The sequence below is a fragment of the Heliconius melpomene genome, chromosome 19 (genome assembly GCF_056956725.1).
Source record: "Heliconius melpomene rosina isolate 202511_hmr_F chromosome 19, ASM5695672v1, whole genome shotgun sequence".
NCBI classification, from domain to species: Eukaryota; Metazoa; Arthropoda; class Insecta; order Lepidoptera; family Nymphalidae; genus Heliconius; species Heliconius melpomene.
In genome coordinates, this window is record NC_140407.1 from 10,679,763 (window position 1) to 10,697,812 (window position 18,050).

At 32.0% G+C, this 18,050-nt stretch overlaps 3 protein-coding genes across 7 annotated transcripts in view; 2 read left to right on the forward strand and 1 right to left on the reverse strand.

Moving 5' to 3' along the window:
* jvl (javelin-like) overlaps nt 1-9,726 on the forward strand; it is a 53,645-nt gene extending 43,919 nt beyond the window's left edge. For 2 of the 5 annotated variants that reach the window (XM_085202696.1, XM_085202697.1), the window contains exons 2-6: nt 926-1,054; nt 1,287-1,985; nt 3,891-3,989; nt 5,476-5,817; nt 7,748-9,726. In XM_085202696.1, coding sequence (XP_085058822.1) covers nt 926-1,054; nt 1,287-1,985; nt 3,891-3,989; nt 5,476-5,817; nt 7,748-8,110 — 1,632 coding nt within the window. In that variant the 3' untranslated portion in view covers nt 8,111-9,726. Of the gene's footprint in view, nt 1-925; nt 1,055-1,286; nt 1,986-3,890; nt 3,990-5,475; nt 5,989-6,719; nt 6,748-7,747 lie in introns of all 5 variants that reach the window. The other 3 variants (XR_014879067.1, XM_085202698.1, XR_014879068.1) reach the window with 3 other exon arrangements.
* A 3,287-nt stretch (nt 9,727-13,013) lies between these two features.
* Nucleotides 13,014-14,192, reverse strand: RpL9 (ribosomal protein L9). The gene is made up of 3 exons (XM_085202699.1): nt 14,071-14,192; nt 13,620-13,868; nt 13,014-13,369 (listed from the first exon to the last, which is right to left on the reverse strand). The coding sequence occupies exons 2-3, from the start codon at nt 13,858-13,860 to the stop codon at nt 13,038-13,040; spliced, it is 573 nt and encodes a 190-aa protein (XP_085058825.1). The 5' UTR covers nt 13,861-13,868; nt 14,071-14,192; the 3' UTR covers nt 13,014-13,037.
* A 716-nt stretch (nt 14,193-14,908) lies between these two features.
* Nucleotides 14,909-17,611, forward strand: mRpL46 (mitochondrial ribosomal protein L46). The gene is made up of 6 exons (XM_085203260.1): nt 14,909-15,134; nt 15,267-15,429; nt 15,622-15,755; nt 16,328-16,470; nt 16,950-17,075; nt 17,409-17,611. Exons 1-6 carry the CDS (start codon nt 15,074-15,076, stop codon nt 17,553-17,555), a joined length of 774 nt encoding a protein of 257 aa, XP_085059386.1. The 5' UTR covers nt 14,909-15,073; the 3' UTR covers nt 17,556-17,611.
* Nucleotides 17,612-18,050: the final 439 nt, after the last annotated feature.

An 18,050-nucleotide genomic window follows, 5' to 3' on the forward strand; every position in this document is an offset into this window, starting at 1 on the left:
CTGTATAGTGTATTTGCTCTAGATCTCAGCTAAAGTGTGACTGATGATAGTTTCAAGTACCTTCGTTATCAAAAGAAATAAGACCGATCTTAAAATACGACTCTTATTTTACAACCACAAAGGGGGTCAGGTGACGCGTAAACAAAGTATCGGTAACAAAGGCTAGCCAAAGCAAACTACAGAGATCACTTACACGCAATGATTATATATTTTATATTATATATTATCTAATGTAAAAAATGTTTTACTTGTAGAAATGGTGAATATATTTCAGATATACTTATGTATGCTTTATTTTAAAATTGAAACCTTTTTTTACCAGTTATCTACTATAATATAATTTGGCAACATGCTTTTTATTGTACGTACTCATACACAACACTTTTCTTTCTGAAGTGTGGAATAACACTTTAAAAATGTAAAATATAATTTGTTTTTATAAATTTACATAAAAAAAAAATCATTTTATATAAGTCTTCAAATTGTCTTTGATTTTATGAGCAATAAGATTAAATATAAATCATTTGTTTCATTACAAACAGAAACGCTTAAAAGATTTTAAAGGTAATAAGTATATACTTAAGTTTCAATTACTATCATTGACACTAGTGATTGCTCAACAGATTGTTTAATTCATGGAATGCAAGACGTGTAATGGCCCTTAATTCGTATTTAAGTAATCTAACGTAACCTTATTAGCAACGAGCAACTGTCGCTTATAGGAAAATCGTGAGTTGCTACTCTAATAAGATATTCATTACATGAACCCTATTTAGTAACGTTTATTTAGTTGGAAAACTCACAACTTTTATGATGATGAAATAAAACAATCATAATTTTTAAAAAATACGAAAATAATTTTTATTTTACAAGGTCTTTTATAAAGTTATTAGATAAATATTCTATAATAGGCAATAACTTGCAGACAGGCGGTGCGGACAGCGCGAGCGGTGGCTCCGGAGGCTCGGGCATGGAGTGTATGCAACTACGATCGCCTCCTGGACCATTCCATTACCTCATTTCGGAGCAGGCTAAGTCTCTCGTCGCGTTACAGGTAATTTCTATTATAATATAATACATTGCTTTGCTACTAACGATTTATTTTACTATATTTTTTAAAATTAATATTACTATTCACATAGTACTTTATAAATCCGATTAAACTACTTTTTGAAAACATTTTTTAATATAATATCCAGATATTATACTACTACTAAAAAGAAAATATTGACATAATGACAAATTTATTTAACCGTTTTTTGAATATCATTTTCAATCATCTTCAGGAACTCCAGAATGAGGTCGGGGCATTACTCGAATTCCGCGATCTCGTCATCGAGACCTTCCCCAATTTACGTTCGAAAATGGCGCCGTCGACGCCGACGAATGAGACGCGTCGCGACTGGGAACCTGGAGTGCGAGTACGAAGAAAACTCGCAGGAGGCAGCGGGGACACTGCCAGGACGAAACCACAACCCTCTGTTCAAGACTCTGGATTTAGCACAGAGACATCCTGTGGAAAAGACGCTCACTCTTCTGCATCTGCGTCCGCCTCCGCCAGCCGCCCTCGCCCGCTCGAAGATGAGCTGTGGGCATTACTCGATGTTATACAGAGGAAAGGCGTGCGATTGCGAGATGAAGCAGAACTATTACGAGGAGAACTGGACGAGAGGCACTCTGAGACCGCCGAAGAGTCATTTGCTCGAGCATTATCAACTGGATGTGGTGATTGTACAGACTTGGTGCGATTACGAAATGAAAGAGATACCCTGCTCGCCCAAACCGCTCTCCTGGAAGCCGCCGCGGCAGCAAGTCCACCTCCGGCGCCGAACACACCATTGGGCCGATTGGACACTGCTCTCGGAACTCCTTCTCGGCCACCGCAAGTCGCAACACCCGATTCAAAGAAGTTCGCTGCGATTCTTCTTGAGAGCAATCCCGTCGAACTTCAAAGACAACTGCTCATCTCTACCGTTCAGAATCAGGTATGTTTCGTTATTCGATTTTTTTGTCATAAATATGTATACTCAAGGTTTACCGACGCAAAAAGGAAACGACTTTACAAATATATTTTCCTGTAATTACCATTGACAAAATTACCAATTGACTAAAACGGAAAAAACAATACTTCACTCTTAACAATTTGGTGCCTTACACAACCGAAACAATTTATTGTCTAGTTGCATAATAGCTCGGTTAATTTTTTAAGAGTTTTGCAAGTCACCAGATCTAACTATAATCAAAATTATTTGTGCGTAAAAAGTATGACCGTATTTGGCCGTTAATGATACGTCATACGATAGAGATGGGTGAAAATCTATTGCACAATTCGATTAGTTACCAACTTTCGCTGCTTTATAGCCCGAGGTAAAACCGCAGGCGCTTAACGTAAACTGAACAGATATCGCAAATCATGCAGAAGACGACAATATACATTCGACCTTTATTCTATAATCTATCTTATGTTACGGAACGTGATGTTCACTTTCGTTTTCCTGTTGTTTTAAGATTTAATAAGGAATTATAAAAAAAAATCTTAAAAAACATTAAAAGTATTAGCCATTGTGTACCTTCATTAGCAACTAATTGCGGAACAAATGAGGTAACACAGTGGGTAGTTGGGTACGTGCAATTTCGTCGACGACAGAACTGTTTGTTGCACTAACGACTAACGAGTGCTCGTCAACAAGTGACGTAACGCTGATTTCGGCAGAATTACGCGCGACGATAAAAACTAATGGAGTGTGGCCGAAACGCTAAACTACCGCTTTTATATATTAGGTAGGTATTAGATAGATATAAAAAAATGTTTTGTTTTTTATTCACATTGTAAAAATAATATTCGCATGTGCAAGTTTGCGTATATTAATCAATAAGTACCATTAAAACTCATTAAACTTATGGCAATGACTTTTACTAGTTTAACACTATTTCATATTTGTCATAACCAAATCTGAAGTAATTATTTGTGGTAAATTACCAAGAGTAAATACAATTATGATGGTATTTGTGCGAACAAATATTTTATTTAAAATATTTTAATGGTTACACTTTTATAGATTTAATGTTTAAGTGGAATTTAACATACTTTTTAATATAATAAATAGTGTACATATTTAATATTTAATATACATTATATTAGCAATAACATAGTCCTTAGGGGCTTTTATGAATAGACTGGGACTCTGTGAATATTCTAATGCTCGATGGACTCTAAACAATAACATAGTAATGCATTGAGTTATATACGTACATTAAACTAGATCATTCTGTGTTATGTTTCCGGTACATACAATAAAAAAATCCATAAAAAAAACTTAAGTACCTCTTTGTCGGCCAGCTGTATGTACTTTGAGATTTTATTTCATAACTCGAAGGCTTCCTTTCTGTCGACGCCCTTTGAAGTATGAATAGCTAATGCGCTTTGCATAATTCATAAATCTTCATTATTCGGAGGTCATTTAGATTAAATTACAATATTATAATCGTGTTGAAATTGATGTGGTTAATATTAACTTAGCACGAGTTTTTTTTCTAGTTTCCTAATTATTATAATGAATTCCTTATTTAATAGAACTTTTTAATAGAATAAAGAATGTGAAAGTCGACGGGCTATTCGTTTGTTTGTCCTGCTTTCATGCTCCATTGCCTAAACTAATCATCGCGGAACTTTGTAAACTGGTAACTTATGACCGTATTAAATTGCACAATAAGTTTATTTTTTATTAAAATATTACGTTTTTTTAATAATAACAACTTGATTAAGATAAATACATTAAAGTATTTACTAAGTCTTAAATTTATACATAAATCAACCTCAAAAAAATATATTTCACAAAAAATATATATTGTTAATTAATATTAATGCTTGATAATTATCAACATTGCAGGTGACAAGTTCACGACTAAGGCGAACTACAACTCAACGTACTCAACTATTAGAGAAATTGGAAAGGGCGAGAGACCAAAATGAAGATCTTAAATTTAGAGTGAGTATACATGTACATTGTACATACTTAAGAGTATACATTATATATATTTAATATTCGTGGACCCAGCGCGGCTTCGCCCGCTTAAACTGTACCAATATTTATTTCATATTATTTAAGTGTTTTAAGGGAAAATTAGCTGATTTTCTTTTACTTAATAATTTAAATAATTTGAAATTTTATTTGATTTCGCTCGCAAGAAATGTCCTTTTAAATTTTCATTTTCATATATAATTTTTCCTGAGATTTCGCTTGAATAAACAGTAAGGTAGACAGACAAAAATTTTAAATTTGTTTGTTAGTGTTTTTGTATCGTGTAAATAACTATATGCACTTGAAAAAAAAAATTTTAGATATCACAGATAGAAACTTCAATTATATTTATATGTTTAGATGTATATTTATATATTAATATTATTTTATTTCCTTAACCTTTTGTAATAACTTTTTTATTATTATTATGCAATAACGATAAAGCCGAAGCAATATTGTTTATTTATGATCATATCTTTATATAATTCCGAGCTATTATTATAAAGCGTACCTTTTTATTTTTATGTAAAATTCCATATTTTTAAATAAGTGTAGTCAGTAGTATTGAGAGAGCCAGGTAAATTTTTAAGACTTTTAACCAATGCGCTTATTTTTTAATATAAAGCTGGCTTTTTCTATATTGCCGAGAGCAATATACTTTACATTGACGTCTAAGTTTTCTACTTCCGCACATAGTCTCTTTTTCGTAATGAAAAAATAATAATAGTATTTTTTTTCCTCACGCCATTGTAACAAAATAATGATATTCCTTGAAATTGTTCACCTACTGTAGAATACACAGTGAACCATGGTTAAACGTGTAATTTATCCAGTATAAAATTGTGATAAATGTATCCCAAAATGGTCATTGTATGGGAAAGAACACGTTTTCTTAACTTACAATTTTTACCGGTAATAAAATCTAATAATAAGTCATTCCCCTGTCTTAGTTTTATCTAGTTAAACAGTCTTCGGACCTATGACTTGAATAAGTGAAAATTCACTCTAACCACTGCATACAGCACTCTTAAATGCAATAGTATCCTAATTATTTCAGCATATTTAGTAGATCATCACCTATATTAATTCCTCGACATTATATAATTGTTGTTAAAATAATTTAAATGAAATATATAACTTTTACATTACTTCTTTTTATCGTAACGTCTGTCACAATTGTCACAATAATATTGTCAAGGTTAAACTTTTTATTTTAACTAAACTTACACGTGTAAGGTTTAAACATACATTTTAATAAGTGTTTAAATCTATGATAATTAAATTTCACGTAAATATTCATATATATTTTAAATATCGGTTCAAAGCCAATCAAATCAAAGCATAATCCATTATCCCTTTGGTGAAACATCTCACACATCTATCTATAGGTAGGCTGGAGATAATCTCTGTCACAATATCTTTATCACTAAGTGTAAAATAACTGCAATTCCAGCTGGAAGAGAAGAGCATCGAGCTCGAGGGTGCACTGGCGCGCGTGCGACAGCTGGAGGGTAGGCGCAGCGGCAGCAGCGAGAGCCTGGAGCGAGCGCGCAGCAGCATGCGTGACCTGGAGCCGCTGCGCCTGCCCGATGAGCCGCGCATCGCCGACACGCCGCGCCCGCGCCCCTCGCGCATCCCTCGCCACAAGGGGGCGGCCCCGCGCGCCCCCACGCACCACACCAACGCGTCGCCCGCGCCCCGCCCGCCCTCCGCGCACTCGCTGGCCTCCGCCCACTCCGCCCGCAGCCGCTCGGCGCGCGACAAGCTGCCGGCACGCGAGCCCCCCCACGATAAGGTGCGCCCCCGATCCTTCTGGAACAACTGGTTCAACTTCAAGGACTCCTCCAGGCCCGGACCCGAGTGCTAATCCATCCCCACCGTGTGACAGTGCACAAGTGACTCACTAGCTAACTCATGTGATTCGGTTTGTGTTGTGCGGCGTTCGGAGTTTAAATGCCATTATGTCGTAAGTTTTCGTTCCATTTTCAGTTCGTTCGTTGTTTTGGTTGTTGGTAGGGTTGTCACGAACGGTTCGCTTTTCGTTTTTACGTTTCATTTCTTATTGTATGCGTTGATTGAGGCCTTTAAAGAGTATTAGTTTAGCCCAGGAAACGTTTCTTAAAATATTACGAATAAATAAATGGAAGCTCTCAAATAAATATGTTAGATATTAAGGTTTAGTAGAAAGACATTTATTATAATTTTACAAGCAAATAAAGTTATTCAATTAATTATTTGATCATACAATTTCTATAGAAGGCCTCAATTATGGGAACATTTAGTCAATTATCCATACATAATTCAAATCAATCATTTGCATTCGCAACTCAACGTCATACAAGTTCGTTACAACCCTACTGTTAAATATAATTTGTTTACGTTTCGTTTAATTTCGCGTATTTAATTTTTGAATGGACCGAACCGTAGCTTAGAGCTTTTCACTAACTACCCTACTAACATACACTTTAACATTGTTACCTATTCCTATAAAAATATATCTGTTATAATATCTGTTTAATAAATGTTCATGGTAAGTAATAAACATCATGTTGATATCAAAATATTGTTATAAATAATAATAATTAAAAAATCTTTAAAATCAATGAATTATGCACATTATAATTTTTTTATTGTACGTTAAAGGATGGAAAGGTGTTTCGGGGAGATGTTAAATTGAGCGAAATCTTTTATTTTCAGCCACATCCCCCGTGCTACAACTCACGTGGTAAAGGCCTGATTTTGTATTTTTTTTATTGTAGACTAGTTTTTTGGCCACAGTATGTTTTTACATGGTTTGTTTTAGCCTAACATTGTCCCTGGCACTAATATTTCAATTAATATACACATATGCAAATTGGTTTTAAATATGCATGTCAAAATTTGGGGCTAATTTTTTTATGATATTCATTCACGATTGTTTTATGTAACTATGTCATATTGTGTATCTGTGAAAAAGCTTTATGTAATTAATTAATTATATAGTTTTTTGTTATGGGGTCATGGGGGTTTTTTGTTATCATGGCTCACCAATTTACAGAAAACTCAAACCATTAAATTATTAAATAATCCTCAAACATACATGCAATTAAACAATACTGTAGTGGAATTAGTGTGATATCTAAACTTTTACCAACGGAGAGGTCGTTTTGTAGCAATATTTATTTTGTATAAGTAGCTAGTTTTGTTTGGGTTTTGTTTTATTTTTTTATTTAACAAGTTATGGACATAGTGGCATAACGGCAATAAATGGCTGTCACAGCAAAAGCTCCACTTGGCAATGCACTGTTCAAGTTTTTTACCAACGACTCGCAATACTGACATAAACACGCACTCTGGCTCTACCCAAGTAGGCTTTGAAACAACACCCAATTTGAATATGTTTATGAAGTAAATTATATAAATTACTATTAGTTATTCATAATAGTCAGAAAATCCACATAAAATAATTCGAAAATTGTATCAAATTATAATAAATTCGTTCCGACATAATTTGTGTAATATTGGGTAAATATATATATATATTATATAGGCTTATTCAAATTTTATACTAACGATAATTGTTTGTGATGTGTGCTGTGTGCGTTGATTTGAATTATATAATACAGTAAATGGCGCCACTTTTTATGATACGCATGCATACACATAAACCTAAACATTAGAAGTGGCGCCATATTATAGTATCGTGTACGGCATCTCAATGACGATGAATGAAACATTTATTACAGAAGCAAGGTCCTGAAGGGAAGGTTGAATTAGAGCACTCAAGGTGTGCGTCGTTGGTAGCCGAGTACTTGGAGCGGACCGCGCGCCTCGCTCCCTTGTTCCCGCGCCTGCGCCCCGCGCACCGCCCCGCACCCCGCCTGCGCCCGCTGCCCGACGACCTCGCCTACGACTCCCCACAAAATCTAGCTCTAGAACTTTCCAAATCAATACTCTACGAAAACGCCGACTCCATCGACATAAACACCCTCAAGTCTATCAACTCCCACGAAGACTCTTTGTGGAACGGCAAGCCGCAACAGTACTTCGAGAGCATGAACGCACACGACGCGGATGTCAAGGACTTCGAGGATGATTCGTTGGCGTAGAATCAGGATCTGGCTATTCAAATTGGCAACTTTTAAGCTTGATTTTTTAGCGCTTCGCATTCCAATATGAAATATAATAGACGGAGATATTTTTGAAATAGTCTTAGTTACTATTTATTAAACTTCTAATTAATATCACTTGGATTTGAATTAAGATGTTTTCGATATCTTGTACATTGTCACTGTTATTATTATGTTTGAAATTATATTATGTATTTTTAAATATGACGAGAATACAATTCCTAATGCATGTTTTTATAAAAAGGCCTTTTGAATTTGTCTTCACATTAAGTCTGTGATAATCTTCACACTGTTAAACACTTTACATTGATTATATTATTACCTTAAATTTATCCATCAGCCGAACTAGGTTTTATTTAGGTTAATAAAATATAAAATTCCTATTGTACAGTTTCTAGTTATATAATATAATTTAAGAATGAAATTTAAAACGAATTTTAAAAAATAAAAAATAATCTCTGTTATTCAAATATTGTAATTGAAATATTATATATTAATTTTATTCCTAATTCGTAATATTATGAAGCGGGCGGTTCGTTTTAGTGTATTCACTATTTATTAATTATTTCTATCGTTGCTATATTGTAATGTACTGCTACTGTCCTTAGAAATTGTCATTCCTAAGCCTTCGGCAAATGAACTATGGTGTATGAAACGAGTGACTGTTGTAAGGCTGTGAGATGTCGCGTGGGATGGTTTCACAATAACTATGTTAAATTATTTCTAAAAATCACATAATGGGGGTTATAAGTATTGAAAAAAAATTATGTAATGTCTGTATTATGTTAACCTCAATAATTCTTTGATTATATTACTTTGGCTATCGCTTTTTTATTTTATTGTATACCGTGTGATATTATGCATGTTTTTACTTATTATTTGTTTTGCCACGGCCATAATCATGTGGACTTCTCATTAATCTATTTTAACAGTATGCATTTTTTCATCTTATTTAATTATAATTAATTATTATATTTGCTCACTATCAGAAGTTATTATTGGCGTTTTCTTGCTTACTATAGCTGGATGCGGAATTGTATAAAGACACTGAATAGTAAATCTCTACTAAAAATATCTAAAATGCGCTTATATAATAAACTAGATAATTATAAATGGTGGATGTTAAGCCGATATAATAGAATGATTTCTTATTAATAATTAAATGAATAAATATAAACGGATTCAGTTATAGTATAGTTTAGAATTCGTCAATCGTCCAGTGTGTTACGTCCCGTGTTGGTTGTAAAGTGGATTACAAATAGTAGGAGACTGATTTTGTATAAAGACATAGAATAAATACCTTTAACTATTTAACGCTAAATGTTAATAAGTAAATATATAACCGTAGAATGCTATCGCTTGTGATTCATTCAGTAGATTTAGCTCACCTCTACATATTGACTGTATAGTTCATTGTAACTAGTGTAATTTTCCTTGTGTACAGCTTCCCTTTTTTTTAAGTGTAAATTATAAAACTATTTACTTAAGGATTTACTCAATAAAAATGTCTAGTTCACTTGAATAGTTTATGACCTGTGTAAAGATGTACAGAAATCATATCATTATACTCAAATAAATTGTTCATATCAATTTTATTTTATTTGTTTTTTTTGTGTTCCTCTGTTTTTTTTGTATATGACCTATATATGTTTTAAAATATATATATTCTTGTAATTGTAGCTTAGAATGAAATGAAATTTTACGTACTGTGTGACGGTAACCACTTCTAGAGTGTGTCTCAACCGACTGGGGAAATGACTGAGTTGTTTCTCAAGCAATAACTGTCTCCAGTATAATAACTGTGTCCAATTTTGTTTTATAAAATTATTTAATCTTTTTTACAGTTGACATACCTATTTTTATATAGCAAGATAGACAAAAAAGAAAAAAAGACAAACATAGTATTAAAAGACCGTTTTCTAGTAAATCTAAATTACTTTCCCAAATGGAGATAAACCCACAAAAGTCGCATTTACAGTCGGACGCTGTGCCACGACAACGAGAGAAAGTAGATATAACTATATTTGTAATGGCTCTAAAATAAACAGAATTTCTAGAAATCTACAATTATATTGACAAGCCAGCCGCATACACAATATTATTGACAATATTATTGTACGTGTGCGATCAGTCTTTTTATTATAGTTACTAGCGGACCCGGACGCGGCTACGCCTGCTTGAAATATAAGAATATAATTTCTATAGAAATATAATTTCAATCTAGATGAAATGCTAAAAGTGACTATTATATTTATTTTCATAAGGATGAATATCAAAATGACGCGGTAACGAACGCGGTCGCGTAGCGACGACGGTTGTTATTAACATGGCAGAATAAATTGCATGTCAAATTAGAAAGTATTTTAATTTATTAGTACATATGTGTAATGTAATATTATATAGCCTATAGCACTTCTGAAGAATGCAGCTTTCATACAAAACAAAAACAAAGTAAATCGATCCAGTAGATCCAGAGATCTTAACGTTCAAACAAACAAACAAACAAACAAACTCTTCCGCTTTATTATATTAGTATAGATAATTGAAATTATATGACATATCCTTAGGTTCGCTGTGCCTACCCGTAGCTGCTGTGCGTGGCATACTGCGTGAAGCTAATTTTACTAACAGAGGATGATTTTAAGAATTATATTTTTTTTAAAATATCGATCAGCATTTTAACGCACTATTATATGCTTCAATATATGTATTCCATAGCTCTGGATAAGTTCCCATATTTGAATAAACTTGATTATATATTGTTTTTACGTGGGAGTAGTAATATCAACATTATTTATACTGTTTTCGTCATCCATCTTGAGTAAATAGCATAAGCGTTTGTCTCCTTTGAAGTCTTTTTTAAACTAAAATATTGACGCCCGCCCGCACACGATAAAATTATTGACAATAACCCTGCCTCCCCCTGATCTTGTCGTGGTAAAAACAGAATTTCTAGAAATTTACAATAATATTGAAAATCGGCCACACACACACAATATTATTGACAATACGTATTTTGACAATATTATTGTACGTGTATGCAGGCATAGCCTGACTGCACGCGAGGAGGCGGACGCTTCTGCTTTTTATTCGATATGGACGAAGAAAACTAAAATAAATGTTGATACTACCACTCCCACGAAAAATCAATATGTAATAGTTTACTAAAATATGGGAAACTTATTTAAAACTATGGAATACATCAATCGAAGCATATCGCGATAAAGATGAGAATGCGTTAAAAAAGTTGCTTGATAATTACAAAAAAAATTTTAACGAAATAGAGATAATATTTTTGAAAGTGACTATTTCTCATCCTCGTGTTACTTTTTAAATCATCCTCTGTTAGTAAAATTAGCTTCGCGCTGTATCCCGAACACGGCAGGATAGGGAGAGGAGGGAGGGAAGGGAATAGTGTTAAGACTCCGTTCCCAGCTTTCCGCCGAATTCTGGAGGCATTGCGTGTTGAGTGGCGGAACTTAACGCCGCGCTTTGTCTCGACACCAGAGCAAGCAATGGAAATATAAATATTTCATCTCCTTGAGTGGGGAGCGGACCCACAATCAATCGGTTTTACAGTCACACTGTGGCCCTATGCAACAACTGGTCTGGCTGAATCGATAGTCTCGATATCACTTAAGTCTTCCAAGAATTTTGAGGGCACACTTACGCATATAGCACTTCGAAGTTCGAAGCCAAACTAAATCATAATACTCAAATTTTATCCTAATTCAACAATATCAAATACATACATCTTTTTATCAACATCATGATGTATCCCGCATATAGTATGTTAGCCATAAAATGATAACACTTAAAAATTTCGTCTTTGATAAAAAATTTACAAAATTCCATCAGAGTTAAAAACATTACTTATTTTATAAAAAGTTTAAAATTAGGTATATATAAACTTAAGAGTTTATTTAGTTGAACACCCCATCTCAGGTATTGGTTTGAATTGATGTTTTGTGTTGTGTAGTCCATTTACGGTGGAAGCTTATAAATAATGTTTACAATTTAATTGCAACCCTAATTGCTGTCAGTTACCTTAGGCATTTGGAAGATATGTGATAAATTAATTATAATAAAATGGCTTTATTAGTACTTAATATATATATATTATTTATTATTAGTATTTTTTTAGAGGATTCAGTAGCGAATATGTAATACTATTCATTTATGAAAAATAAAGCATGTTTATCTGAAGCATGTTTATTAATTTTGAATGAAACTTTAGTTGTTATACTAGTTATTAAGTCTGGGCTGTACATTCAGCCCACCATAATAGATTTTGAAAAATAACACTTGAGAAACATAACAGTCCAGCTAATAAATGAAAAGTAATAAATTGTTATTTTCATAACCAAGAATTTGAAAAAAGAATTTTATGAGTATCATTTTATTTATTATGGTGGCCAGTTTTAATTGACAAAAAATATATAAAAATTGACTCAGTACAACATAGGGTGAGTACTTGCCTGTTAATGCAATGTTTAATATTTGATCTGGCTCTGAATAACAACTGTATTTAAATTGTTTTCATTTTTCAATTCTGGTTAAAAAAAAAGTGTAACATTCAGGTTGGCCAATCAAAAGCAATGTCTTAAACACTTCATTTTCAGTTTTCTTGGACTATTTGGAATGTAAATAAAAAGATAGAAGCAGTGTTGTTGAGTGTCATGGACAACTTACATATTTACTAACACATTGCAAGTAGCAGTGAATAACTAAGGCCACCAAGCATTTTTACATTTCAACGACTATAGTTGGTAAATTTATGTATTATGAAAAAGCTCATGCATATAAAGTTACAGGCAGCAGCTAGTAAGTAATACAATGGTTGATATTGATATCAATAATTTTAACGTAAATAAAAGATGAATTTCAACTTATAAATTTAATGTCCTTATATCTCATCCAGTACAACAGTAGTTTTCTCAGATACGTAAAGACCATCCAAGAACTTTCTGATATCCTTATTTTTGACAGTTGTAGATTGTTGGATGAGAGCTGCTGAGCTGGAAACATCTTCAAGGGAGTTACCTTCAATAATGAGCTCATCCTTTTGCTTAACAGAGTTAGTGACAGTCACACCTGGTGCCATTTTTACTCTCCTGATGTATTTCTCTCCAAGGAAGTTACGGATTTCAATAAGTGTGTTTCCCTCAGTAGTGACACAATTGATAGGGAAATGGGCATACACAGCGCGCATTTTGTACTGGAATCCCTTAGTTACACCTTAAAATGTCAATTTATTTTAAATATATCGCAAATATGAATACTGATACTAATATATATAGCAATAAAACAATACCTCTTATCAAACTGATTATTACATATTTGACAATACAGAGTTAAAACTTTTATTAAAATTAATTCTAAGCATAAAATAATATTAGAAATTAACAATTAATAGGCAAATAACCATGTACCAAGTACGTATAGGAAAATATAAATCGAAAAAATACAACAAAATCATAATAAATACCTTTGATCATATTTTCAACGTGTGAGCATACAGTTCTTACTGCAGCAAGCTCTTTCTTTGAACCAAACCATTTCTCCACTTTCAATAACCGAGGGTTCACCATGCGAATGTCTACAGCCAAGTGTTTGAAGTTCCTTTTCAACACTCCGCGAGGACCTTTCACTGTCACTAGTCGTGATTTCACATGAACAGTTAATCCCTCTGGGATTTTCACTTTTTGGTTAGCAACTATTTGCTTCATGTTGGGGCCTAAAAATATAAGATATAGATCAACATAACCTATCTAAACTTTGACATGGGGGTAATGTTTTTGTTAATGTAGCTCCAAAATATGGATAAAAACTGAATTTCAATAACACAAACGTTGAACTAAAGTAGTACAATACAAAGTTTAAAAGAGTTTAATTAAGATTCTTTTAGATTTTTAAATTTTCTATCATTCACAGCTTACTTTCAGTGACACCTAAAGCCGGAAAAGATCGAAAGATGTTGCCATGTTCAAAGGTTTATTAACAGAAATCGATTTTAATCGATGTACATAACCAACTTAGTAACGATACTCTTACCTAATAAAAAAATACTTACAAAATAAAAACTTGTTATATATCAATTCTTTCGACCTGGAATTATTTAAATATTATGTTTTTTTTTTATTTTAAGCAATATAATCATCATAATATTTAAACAATATAATAAAATATAATGATAAAATAAAAAAATATAATATTAATATTTCTCATTTAATGAATAAATTGAAATTTCTCTTAAAAATGTAATATATATAAATCCAAAGGCCTTTTAAAAATATTTTTATTTCTCCTCTTAATAAATTGCCTCACACTGCATATTTTAATAAAAATTTACCAACTTAAGCTTGCGGGCATAATATGCACTTATTTTTTGTTAGATGAACTACAAATATAGGTTTGTAATATTTTTTTCTATGAAATACCTATAAGCTTTCACTTACTTACTTCACAACGGATTTTTTTCTTTATTTGTGTTGTAAATTCTCAGTTTGTGCCAAATTTTATAATTGTAGGTCCACGGGAAATACCCTTTAGTTCCTTTATTTCCGGTAGCGAATTTCATACAAAATGTAATGTGTAATGTTGCCTTGACTTATTCAACAAATTGGTTTAAGCCAGAATAATACAAGTTTCCTTGTTAAATTGAGTGTAGTTGTAATTGTTTGTCTGATAATAACTTAATTATTTTGCCACCACTCGATTAGTATGTACTATTTATGATGCACAACACTAGTAACTTGACAACGGCTGCGGGCTGCTGTCAAGCTGTCATGTGTTAAGTGTCAATATTCTGAAAATTTGAAGTTAATTTAAGGAATTTCATTAAAAGGTGTATTAGGTTATGTATTAAAAAATAAATACAATTTAAATATTATTACTTATAATTACAATATATTGAAAAAATAGCTACTAGCCAGAATAAAAATGCTTTTGAGGAAAGCCATTGGCTCTGAATTTAGAACTTGTCAAAAAATTTTATTTCGAGGTAGTTTCCCTGTTTTATATCTAGATAATTGTTAAAATATAGAGATTTAAATTTAATATTAAAAACACTAAAAACTTAATTATGTAAAAATATTTTTTGAATAATAAATGTTGACATTAAGACCTTTTTTAGGATTATCTTCATGGGATATAGTAGCTGGAATATGTGTAGAACGACTGCCAGTCATCACCCCACCCCTTGATGATGTCCAAAAAAAAGTAAAAGACTTACTTTGGACAAGTGAGATTGAAAAAAGTCTAAAATCTGATCATGAAATCAGACGAGAAAATGACAGGTTGGTCAACCTACATTACTAAAATTACATACCGAGTTATATACCTTATATTACGTATTTATATAAAAACCTTTTATTTATATTATTACTAATATTTACCTGCAACTTTGTTTGTGTGTTTGTAAACAAATAAATTCGTCACTTTTATAGTATTGTATACATATACATTGACAATTATTAAAAATTTTGTAGAGTACAGGCTGAGCTCCTGAAAAATGAATCTATTGATGTGGATATAGAAGCTGTTAGTAAAATAACAGCTCAAGACTTTGAAGATTCTTCAACAGAGGAATTAAATCAATATAAATTTGCAAATATTATAACAGGTATTCACTAAATTTTATTTATCACTATTTAAATATTATGAGAATGATGCATGCATTTCTTTCATACCTGTATTCTGTTGTTGTAAATATGTAATGGGGCAACTATTATAAATATTTAAAATTAATACAAATTTAAAATAAATACTATAAATATTATGTCCTCTTCTCTAAAGTCATTATTAAATGTGTTGTAAAGATTCATTTTTACTAAATAATTTCACTTGGCAATTTTCTTTATCCCATATATAGCAGTGTTGGCAGGGAAGAATTAACATTAAGACTGAATCTGAATCTTTTCCACTTTGTGTCCGAAGACATTGCAGATTGAGGCTTTTAGATTCAGAGGCAGAACTCACAAACTCATGTTATGTGATGTATCAATTGAAAGTTGTTCAATCTTTATATTACACCTACAACTATCACATTTATAGTCAGGCACTGTCCCATTGCACTGCATTCATATAACTATGTATCAAGGCATTTACATTTATAGTACATAATCAAATAGAAAAATACAAAAGAACTTTAAATGTGAACAAGCTATTATAAAATTAAATAATTATTTATTACAGAAGCAGATAAAAAAAATGATATAAGTACTACAGATAGATGTCTTCAGAGACATCTTGTTCTTGTAACTCAAGTTAAGTTAGGAAAAGACTTTAAAAATATTTTGCCACAGGGTGTTTGGAAAGAAGGGGAAACCTTACGGCAGGTAAGATAAAATTCAAGAAGTTAATTTTGTAGCATGAGCTCAGAACTGAATAACCCTTAAAATATACAAATACTTTCTAACAAACCAACCAGGAGTAAATTTAGAGTTAAATTGTCTGCAGTACAAGTGCAATGAGAAGCGAAATATCACAATAATTTGTTAAATGATGTTGGATTATGTAGAACAAACAGTAGTGGTGGAGTGTGTGTTAATTCACATTTAAACCCATCTTAAATCTACAGTTGTCACGAGTTCTGGGCACAGTTTTAAGCTCTTGCAACAATACCCTCACCATTCATCTATGAAATGCTAAGATTTTTTCTCTCATAAATAATTATGTTCATTGCTGTAATCATTATCTATATTTTTAATCTATAAATGAATGAATTTACTTGCATACTTCTTGACATTCTCTTTCATAAAAATGAATGTTACCCCTAATTTTCAAAAATATTATGAAGAGACTTATACTTTTTCAGACTGCAGAAAGAATACTTTTAGAACAATGTGGATCTGAGCTACAAGTAAATTTCTTATCAAATGCACCTTGTGGCTTCTACAAATATAAATATCCTTCAGAAGTTAACGGCAAAATAGGAGCAAAAGTGAGTTTTAACACTTTATTTACAATACATTTAGTAGTAATATTGTTTCTTAATTTAAGTATAGAAGCCAAAACCTTCCTTAAAAGGCAGTATAGAAAGTCCATTTTATTACATAGACTTAACATTTCCACAAAGTTTTCATAACAAACAGACTGTTGTGCTATATGCATTTACTTCATTTAATTACCTATTATAACTATTTTTTAAATAAGAGCACATTTTGGGTTGGGTAGGTAGGCCTTAACTTTTAATAAATATTTATACTTCATAAATTTTATATGTTTTTTCAATTTCTTTAATAAGTATAATGATTATTGTTTTGTGTTTTTGCAGGTTTTCTTCTATTACTCTAATTACAAGTCTGGTAAAATAGACAATAAATGCAAACCAACATGGCTGACAAGAAGTGAATTAACAAAACTGTTACCTGAAAAATATAACAAGTCTGTCAAGAGCTTTCTAATAGAAGAAACATTTTAAATTGTGTTCATAAAAAGTAGTATTTAAATAATATAAGAAAAATAGTTGAATCATAAGTGTAATTTATTTCTTCATAACTCATTAAGACCATGCACGGTCGGAATTTTGGAACGTAGAATGCGAACGTAGAATACGTGTATGGCGCACAAAGGCCCGTTTTTATAAACAGCTCTCAACTCTGAGATCGATCTTGGAAGCGACTGAGGTACCGTTTTCATTCATACATAATTCATGTAAACGGTATTACAAGATCGCGCTCAAGATTGATCTCAGAATTGAGAGCGGTTTATAAATACGGGCCTAAGAGAGGATGACCTAAAATCTTACGGGTATCGGTAAAAAACGGAAATGATTCTTAAAAAATAAACCACGAAATATAATTATGATTAAGAATTTTAACGATAAACTGAGTACCACAATATTAGAGCTAGGTTTTGTTACCCGATTTTTACAGATGTCACGCAATATATGTGACAAAAACAGATGGTCGAAATA

Coding starts and splice junctions, on each gene's coding strand:
- RpL9 (XM_085202699.1), bottom strand. CDS start 13,860: ATGAAGCAAATAGTTGCTAACCAAAAAGTGAAAATCCCAGAGGGATTA. Junction 13,370..13,619: donor CGTTGAAAATATGATCAAAG/GTATTTATTATG, acceptor TGACATTTTAAG/GTGTAACTAAGGGATTCCAG.
- mRpL46 (XM_085203260.1), top strand. CDS start 15,074: ATGCTTTTGAGGAAAGCCATTGGCTCTGAATTTAGAACTTGTCAAAAA. Junction 15,135..15,266: donor TCAAAAAATTTTATTTCGAG/GTAGTTTCCCTG, acceptor GACCTTTTTTAG/GATTATCTTCATGGGATATA. Junction 15,430..15,621: donor ATCAGACGAGAAAATGACAG/GTTGGTCAACCT, acceptor AAAATTTTGTAG/AGTACAGGCTGAGCTCCTGA.